Source organism: Loa loa (genome assembly GCF_000183805.2).
Source record: "Loa loa unplaced genomic scaffold supercont3.332, whole genome shotgun sequence".
NCBI classification, from domain to species: domain Eukaryota; kingdom Metazoa; phylum Nematoda; class Chromadorea; order Rhabditida; family Onchocercidae; genus Loa; species Loa loa.
Window position 1 is genome coordinate 2,529 of NW_018108512.1, and position 9,637 is coordinate 12,165.

General features: G+C 28.0%; 1 protein-coding gene across 1 annotated transcript; it reads right to left on the reverse strand.

Annotated features, from left to right (window-relative positions):
• Window positions 1-337: 337 nt before the first annotated feature.
• Window positions 338-4,502, reverse strand: LOAG_09817 (innexin unc-7). Its single transcript, XM_020448026.1, has 11 exons — window positions 4,397-4,502; window positions 3,956-3,997; window positions 3,727-3,830; window positions 3,401-3,542; window positions 3,215-3,327; window positions 2,947-3,063; window positions 2,331-2,492; window positions 1,936-2,103; window positions 1,242-1,430; window positions 979-1,084; window positions 338-376 (listed from the first exon to the last, which is right to left on the reverse strand). Exons 1-10 carry the CDS (start codon window positions 4,494-4,496, stop codon window positions 1,010-1,012), a joined length of 1,212 nt encoding a protein of 403 aa, XP_020301795.1. The 5' UTR covers window positions 4,497-4,502; the 3' UTR covers window positions 338-376; window positions 979-1,009.
• Between the last annotated feature and the right edge of the window lie 5,135 nt (window positions 4,503-9,637).

The window sequence follows — 9,637 nt, forward strand, 5'->3', positions numbered from 1 at the left end:
ATTAATTATTATTATTATTATTATTATTAGTTATTATTATTATTATTATTATTATTATTATTATTATTATTATTATTATTATTATTATTATTATTATTATTATTATTATTATTATTATTATTATTATTATTATTATTATTATTTATTATTATTATTATTGTTGTTATTATCATTATTATCATTAATTATTATTAGTATTATTAATTATCATTATTAATTATTATTTTTATGGTTGTTATTATTATCATTAATTATCTTATAATTACTATTGCAGTAGCAAAATTTTTAAAATATTATTCGTTCTCGTGTTATAGAATATGTAAAATTGATCGTACCACTGATTTTAGCGAAGTAAATATTGACTCCAGAATGCCAGCTAAAATAAAATGAAATTTTAGAGCAAATATGGAGCAAAACGATAGATTGGAACCAAATGAAAAATTCGATTTTATTTGCATGAATTATTCAAGATTTCCTGATTTGAACAATGAAATTTCTCAAAAACATTCGGAATTGCAAGACAATTATCGATCAGAAAGAAAAAAAATAACTAATGTGAAAAATAAAATGTTGGCAACGAAGTGATGACGTGCTCGGTAAAAGTTTTAAAAAAAATACCATGTTTTTCTAAAATTAAAAAAAAAGTCCGGTTATAGAGAATAAAAGTGGAGAATTCCCGTCGGAGACCTTATTAATCATTAAGAACAACGGAAGCAGTTGAAAAGCGACAATTTTCTTGGACATTTTAGGAATACTGCTTCTCTATCATCAAAAGCAAAAATATTTGTCTTAACGAAAAAAATAAACTTTTTGTTGAAATAACTCAAAAACAAAAAGTTGGTCAAATGATTCTTTCTTATTTTTTTGCCATAAAACAGCAATTTATAACTAATTTTATGGATTATTTTTCCGGATTTGAGTTAAATTTTTCCAACATGAACAGTTTTCTTGATTATAGCAATGATGAAATGAGCAAACCTCAGTATTTTTAAGATCAACTTTTAATTAATTAGGCGTTCAGTGTTCCAGCACCATGTTCAGCATCCCAAAACTGAGCGGAGGAGCGATCGATATTATTGAAATCCTAAAGTATTTGAAAGGTTAGTATGGTTTGGAATGGTAATTTAAACTGTTTTGAACAAAAAGTTGTGATTTTCCAATCGTTTCACAAAGGAACAGGCTTGTTCGAAATTTGTCTTTCACGAATAGCTTCATCTTATTAATTTGTATAATATCCTTACTTGCCATAAAGCAAGAACTAATTCACTGCTCATCAGTTCACCGGCATGAGTCGAGATCATTCGAAGCATGAATATACCATCTTTACGCAAAAATTGATTCGTAAATTTCCGAAGTGATATATCATCAGCTGCGGGCTTTGTTGGATGATCGCTTAATACCCGCAAATATTTACGAATGAAAGACATTCCCTGTATGAAATTAAAGCAAGATTCCATTCAAATTTTAAAAATTTCAAATTTTGAAATTTAAAAATAAAAATGGAAGAGTTGTAGCACAATTGAAGGACGAAATAAATCGATTATTAGAATAATTTGTTTGCTATAAAGAAGGCTGAAGTAGTACAGCTGGACTAGTAATACAGGTGACAAATTAGAATTAGTACCAAACTTTTATAATGCTGTGACAATCGGCAAATCACTATTTGTAACTTCTCAAATTTTCGCTACATCGATCATACTTAAGGATTTGTTCAAATACTTAGCAATCTTTCTTTCATTAGAGAGCTGATATATAAATCTTCTATACTGTAATACTACGTTGGACTTCATTTAATTTACTCAGTTCATTTCAATCTTCAATCCTAAAAAAAACTACAACAAAACGGTAATATTAAGATGAAAATTTAACGAATAGATAGAAAATAACGAAATGTTAAGAAATGAAACTCATAAATGCTGCAAGAAAGAAAGTTACCTGACTTGGGATGAACATTGCAAGTATCCAGTAACAGCTGTTGAAAACTGTTATCAAACCGACGGTTAAAAACCAAAACCATAAAAAAAGGAAAATTTTTTCATTGAACATATTTATCATCAGTACGCATTGCACTGTATGCCGATGAATATTACCGAGCACTCGTACCTAAAGAAAAAAATAAATAAAAAGTTTTATGTCCTAAATTTCAATCTTTGTTCTTTTATCTGGTTTCGTTTTAAGCTTATAATTTTTTTGGGAAATTTGTTAAACTAGACATGAAAATTATTGATATCACAACTGGAATTATTTGTTTGATTTAATCTTGAGTAGCATTATAACTAAAAATTAATTCAAAAAAAAGGGAAGAATCAAATAAATTGATAGCAAGACACCTCGAAATCACAAAGTGTTACTCGTGGGAACATTCCTGTTTGCTCCCATTCAACTTCATGCATCAAATCGCGCAGTAATGAAAAACCATATGTAAGATCATCCGCACCTAATAGATGATTTAACAGGAAGAATTGCAATAGGACGTTAGCCGAATATAATATCTGAAAATAGCCAGTTTTTCAGCCAACATTATGAAACATTCACAATCACAACCTCATCATTCGTGCCATCGATTAGATCAATTACAATGGCGGCACCAATCATATCATCTATTAGATCAATCAAATGCTTCACCATCAGTGTCATTATTGTTGTCATTATAATTATCATAATCATGAAATTATAGATTTCGTCCTAACTTTTCATGCATGTCTTTTATAATATTGTCCTAATATGCATACTTTTATCGATATTTTATGCTCCAGTGGTTAGGACAGATATTAAGATGGAGCAAATATTTCAGGACAATAAAAATCTCAGATAATTATTGTTTTTTGATGAATGTATACTATAAACTTCTAACCATCAAGTTCCTCATCCTACTTATTTGCCATCCATAAAGTATGTGAATGAATCAACAACTTCGTCAGGTTTTTGAGTTCAATAAAACTTAACCTTGATACCAATGTATAACATAGTAACATAGCATCCGCAATGTCTTCCGCATTGACCTTTCGCTTGTACGAACGGAAAGCAAGCTCGTGGTTGTCCATGTTTTTCCAAATGCGCTAGCTAGAACATAGTTCATCTAGTCGATCTTTTGTCACCAGAGTTTTGTTTCAATAAAATTGTCAACATTAATGATGACAATTTTCGAAATATTCAATATGAATGGTGTCATACATTTCTTATTATTTTAAAAATAGAAGAAATGCTATTTTACTTGCACTTCATCCTCCATATGTCGTGCCATTGTATACACTGTGCGACTTTTAACATCCGTATCCATCAGTCTTGCATCGCATGCCATTTGTACAAGGCCTTGCAAATTGATTCCTGAATACTTCCAACATCACTTTCAAAAATCACAATAATTAATTTAATTTTTTGAGCATAATGTTGGAAATACCTGAGTGCCAGTATAACATTCCTCTCCATAATATACAAGGCACATAGAAAAGCAATGCTTCTATAGCAAGAATAAATGGTACCCATTGATAATAACCAATTTGGCGATTTCTCCGCGAATAAATTTCTCGTGGGATATCTTCCTACAATAGAATAGAAAAGGATAGTCAGAAATTTCATCAGTTCGTATGTAACAAATATGAGAATACTTAAATAAATATAAAGGCAATAAAGGTAAGTAAACAAGTAAGAAATTACTTGGCAAGAATCGCATAAGTTACAAATCAATTTTAATATCAGTATTTAAGCCTTGCAAGTAAGTCTTACCTGCATAGGCACCCAGTATGTGTTTTGCACCCAACAATAATTTTCTGTATATTGTTCCATAGCGTCCGTAAAAGTTGCCGGAACCCAACACTGTATTGGGAAACCTTAAAAAAAAACATTGATTAAGAATTTGGAATTTGTGGGGAGTATTTTCCGGTATTTTAAGCGATTGAAAAAAAGAGAAAAAACAATGCATAAAAACGAATCAAAAGAAATCAAATTTACTTACCAACATACTGTTTGGCGGAAACAAGAAGCGCAAATGATGCTACTGAAATTAAAATTTTGGATAACACGTACTTCAAATTTTGTTGAAAGAATTAAAATATATTTGAACTTTAATTTTCAGCTTAAATAAAGAAGGCAGTAAATAAACTGATGAGGAAATTATGATAATTGATTATTCAAAGTGAAATTTTTGAAGCAATTTAAAGGGTGGAAAGTGAACAAACTAGTCTATGCCACTAAATTTTTGATGAATTAGACATCAAATTCTTGTACGATTATGTAAATATTTGTCAGGAGATCACCATATCCTAAGGACGGATCGTCATCTCTTTCATTCTCAATAATCCCGTTTTGACAGACAAGACAAATGCAAATTTCCTCTCTATTCTACACCACTATACCTGAACTGAAAAATATCATCACTATAACTAAGCAAACTTACATATCGTAGTCGTATAATAATAATTTAATTTATCAACAAAATCATCATCAAGTCGTGGATAAAGAGTCCGAAATGCGGATGCCAAATAATACAATATCATCGCTGGACCAAATTCTTTTTTATGTCCGTGGCCTAGTATTACACATACTTATTCCACATATAGATAAATTATTTTACAGTTTGATATGCTTTTTTCTTCTTATTTAATAATATAATATTTTAATAGTTTTACGTTCTTTTTATTTGATATTTATTACTTACTATTTTCTTTAACGCCTTTTTTCTGTGAATTTAATCACTTTCTAGAAATCTCATTCAAAGCTGTTCTGCTCTTCATGTCTATTTCAATCGAAAATGCGTCGCATATCAAAATTTTAATTTTTAAAATGTTAAAAACGAAAGGACTCTTCTCTCATCTTAAAATATATGCACTTTATAATCAAGCAGGAACGAAAGTAAAAAAAAAACACTTGAATAAGTCAATCTCTCGAATTTCCTTTGATTTAGATAACGACAAAGATTTGACCCTTGGAAAACCATTGCAAACTATTTAAAAAATTTCAAAATGAAAAATAACTAAGCAAAAAATAAAAAGAAAAAAAACAAAAAAATAAAACAAAATTCCTCATCTTTTTCAGGATTATTGATGTTAACTACAAGAATATAATTAATGTAAAGTCAATAATTGTTTGCTCATCACACATTATCAGACTTTTGCAGCAAAGAACTATTACAAAAGTAAATAATCACTATTACCGCGAAAAAAAAAGAGCTTATTGAAATTGAATATATGGCTGTATCCGAGCTAATTGGAATACACTAAAATACTTACTGCTACTACAAGTGATTTCCTCCAAAAGTAAGTTTTTTATGTGCATCATCATTTCTGAATCAAAGTTTAAAATCAATTTCAGTATTTTTATTTTGGTATACTTGAATTGTTTTGAAAATTTAAATAAATTTCAAAATATTAAAGATGAAATACCAGCGCCAGGGCCGGCGCTTCCGACGTGATGACCGTCGATGCGCAACTGATGTGTTCCGTCCAACAGCTTCTTGACCTAAAATGAAAAAAAATTGCTTTGCTAATTAATATTATTTTATTGCTCGTTACGTAAAGCCATTCACTTTTTTTTTTGCAGCTAACATACCACAATAAAAATTGCAGTAACCGTAGAATTTGAAACACAACGATCCAGAAAGTGAACATTTCATGTTACCATATCGCCGACTAGATGCAACTAATCAACTTGACCTTGGTTGACCTTGTTCAGAATATGATGGATCTTAGTTAGTTCAATATTATTGAAAGCATTGGTTAAATTAAAAAATAGAAATTATTCAAAAAAAAATGATAATAATAGAAAGGTTAGAAAATGCGATAGAAAAAAATGATAAATATCAAAGTTCAATGGGCACTTAAGAAATTTGATGAAAATTATTTGGCAAACAAAAAAGCAAGCAAAAAGTTTCCTAATTTCGAACAATTAGAAAAAGAAATTTTTCACAGAAAAGCCTCCTTAGCATAATTTCAAAAGCTTTCCCATGCAATCCGTCATCTGTCCACCTCTTTATGATTACATTTCTCTCATAATGGGCAATGTGAAAATTGCAATGTCAAGCAATCATCACAAATGACTTTCTTTTTCTTTTCTTGTCAAACAATTATTTAACGGTCTCAATTTAATCAATTTTAAAACTTTGTGGATAAAATTTCGAAATAATTTACAAATTTCAAAAAATAATCCAAAAATTCGCGCAAAGTTTTGATAAGCTGAATTATTATTGATATTGAATGATTTTGAAATATTTTATCTATAAGAGAAAAAAAAGGGAAAAGTCATTTTTCTCATTTGAAAAATGAAGAAAAATAAGGTCAATAAAATTTTTAACGTTTATAATTCGCTCCTTCGAAAATTTATTTGTTATTTAATAACTTCAAATGTCGAAAAATATAAAGGAAAAACAAATTTCCGAAAAAAAAAGAAATAAAGCAGAAAAAAACTTTTGCAATGCTAGGAATATAAAATCGACAAGTATTTCATTTAAAAAAGTAAAATTTTTTCCATTCATATGAAGAAAACAAAGAGGGTTCTTTTTTTTTGAAATAAATGCAGGGGAAAAAGTAATTAAGGAAAGAAATTCATCGAATAACAAATGATGCTACATAGTTGACAATTCTATAAGAATAGATCGAAAATACGAAATACACTTATATTTTGGTAAAAGAATAGTTGCAAACATGAAAAAAAAAAGAAACAAGTGTTCAAGTTCCAGTTTTGTGAATTTCAATTAGAATTTACATTCGAAGATATCAAGATATCAATGCTATCATCAATAAATGGAAATAGAGAAAAAGATGAAGTCACATTTTTATTTGTTATTTGAAGGAGCGATTCAACTAGTATGATGAATGAAATAGAAAAACGTTTTTTGAATTAAATTGGATAAAAAGTCATCATGAATCAATATATAATTTATTATATTTGACAATTACATATCATATTTAATAAATGTGACGACTATTCAGATCTGCAAATTTAACAGATTATTAAATTTTTCTAAATTTATCTCATAAAATTCACTTAGATCTTAAATATTCTTTCTATATAAACAACAAAATTTTAAATCCAGAAAATCAGCTAGAATTTTTGGCATACAATCTTCGGGCAACTATGCATATGAAATGCAAAAGCTGGACATATGTGGTACAACGATTGAATAAATTGAATTTTGCAGTGAAAAAGCTATAATTTCATAGAGCTGTTTGGGACCAAATGCAAAGATTTGGTTCAATTCAATTCAACTAAAATAACAAGTACATACGCTTGAATCATATTTTTCTTATTGGATACAACTTACTAAGTGGAATATGTTTAAAGAAGTCAAAAAGGATGCAAAGATTATTTCCATTTTCAGGTGAAAATTTTCGTAACAAAAGAGACTGAATGAATTTGTTTTGAAGATTGCTCATAAGATTTTTGAAAACTTCTCATAAGATTTAAGGAAATTGATATCCTTAGAAAAACTTTTAAATGTCGATTAAAGTTTTTCTGAACAGTTGTTTTTTTCTATTATCTTCTCCAATTGATATGTTTAGAAAAACTTTAACTGTCGATATTTGATTTGCAGAAAAAAGGGAAAGCCATTTTCTTCCTTTGAAAAAGTATGAAAAATACGATTAAATAAATTTCAACGCTTATAATTCGTTGTCTTTGAAAATTTTTCCTACCAATTTCATACAGGTAAAGTCAAAAAAGAATTGACTTTAAAGACAAGAAAAAAAAAGTTTTATACTTATTAATAATAGCTAACACTTTCAGCTGACTAATAATGCAAGTCTTTTTTTTTAAGTCACAGACTTCTTTCATAAGATTTTAGGAAATTGGTATAAAATCAGAAGTAAAAAATTTGACATATAAATTTAAAAAGTTCATTTATGATATGATATCGATATGTATTTGCATGCTCTTTGTTATTGTAATGCTGCAAACAATAATTATTGCATTATAGTTACCCTTTTATGCTAATCATTATTTAATACAGAAATTTTGATAATTTCTACCACTAATGTTCTTGTCATTTAAAAAAAAAATGTCACCAAGAAAAACATATATGGATGAGGGAACATGAAATAAAACCATTTTTATAAGAAATTTGCCGTAATAATTGTGAAATTAAAATATTGCCGAAACTAAAAAACTTTTGAAAATTTTTAAAATGTTAAAAAATTTTAAGGTAATGACAAATTTAGTAAATTCCATCAACATATGTATATACACAGTTCAGCATTTCTGATCGAATTTGAGGATGTTAGTTTGAAATTATTCGTTGATTTGCGCTTGCTCAAAATCGGAAATTTCATTGCATAAATAATATGATATGAATATTTATTAAAAAAGTGCACAATCTTACTTTCATACTAAATTACTAGAGTGAATTGTTAGATGTTTCCTTTCGAGCATTATTTTTTCTATTTATTTATTTATTTATTTTTTTTGAAGCGGTATTAAAGAAGACAATGGACGCCATTGAACTTCGATTTGTCTTCCCGTACATCAATACATTTGGAATATTCATTCCAGAGATCGCATCGATTTTAACATGTGAAGAAAGAAAATGAGAAAACATCTTTTGCTTGGATTATTGGAAAAACAAATGTCTCAAAATGTTAAATGATTGGATAGGATGCTCATTCAAAAATCAATTCCTTCAATATTTTGATTAAAATGAAAAAAGGCCTGGAATATTTAACACAGATATATTGCTAAAACTGGGCGGGAAATTTACCGCGGTCTTGCAAAATCCGGTATATTTTATTAACCCCGATGACAACTGGAATTTCATCCGGAAAAATTGCCACTTTTAACACTTGAGAAATGAAAATGAGACGATTAGTAGTTTTCGTTTGGATGTTACCAAAAAAGTTTCACTTTTAATACAGTTGAAAGTTTTTTAATTTATTGGAATGCTTGAAGAGAGTTTAATCCTGCATAATTACTAAGTGCCATCGATAGTCAAATCAATTTGACGGAAAAGGATCCAATGAGTTATATAATTTCAAATTCAAAAATTAAAATCCAAGAAAGTTATTCACCGTTGAAGTTTAAAAAAAAGTTTCCACAATGAAATTGCTCACAAAATTAATGAATTTTAACAACAATACAATTCGAATGACAGTAAAATAAAAGGGAATTCTACCTATAACGACTGGTTGTGTCATACATTTAGTTGACATATCGCTTTGAGAAATCTCAAAAAATAAGGTAAAAAATTGTTCAATCATAAAAAAAATTTGCTTAAACTCTTTAATTTATGTTAACACAAATGGTTGTATTATAGAAAGTATAAGACGAAGAAATTCTTTAAACGAAGAATCATTTGAATTTACATCAATTTTTAGACATTCATTACCTGCTAAAGCTCCTATTTTTCATGTTCGGACATTTTCTCTCTACTTTTAATTACATATACTGTAAGCATAATGCTACATGCTTGGTTATTCAAATTGCATTATATATAAAAAGTAGTAACTTATTAGATTGAGTCTATGATTTTATTTTTTGTAAGAAAAAGAATGGATAAAAATGGAAGTAAAATTTGGTAAAAAAATAGAATGCATGGATATGTTGTAAATGCGAAAGGTGAGCCAATCATGTAATAATAATCATAATCATAATAATAATAACGATAATAACAATAATAATAATAATTAATAATAATAATAATAATAATAATAAT

What these genes read in the sequence shown, in the direction of transcription:
- LOAG_09817 (XM_020448026.1), bottom strand. Translation starts at nt 4,496, where the DNA reads ATGATATTGTATTATTTGGCATCCGCATTTCGGACTCTTTATCCACGA. An exon ending in AATGTTATACTGGCACTCAG is followed by an intron (nt 3,328 to 3,400) that starts GTATTTCCAACA and finishes GGAAGTATTCAG; the next exon opens with GAATCAATTTGCAAGGCCTT. An exon ending in CAATGTTCATCCCAAGTCAG is followed by an intron (nt 1,431 to 1,935) that starts GTAACTTTCTTT and finishes AATTTCATACAG; the next exon opens with GGAATGTCTTTCATTCGTAA.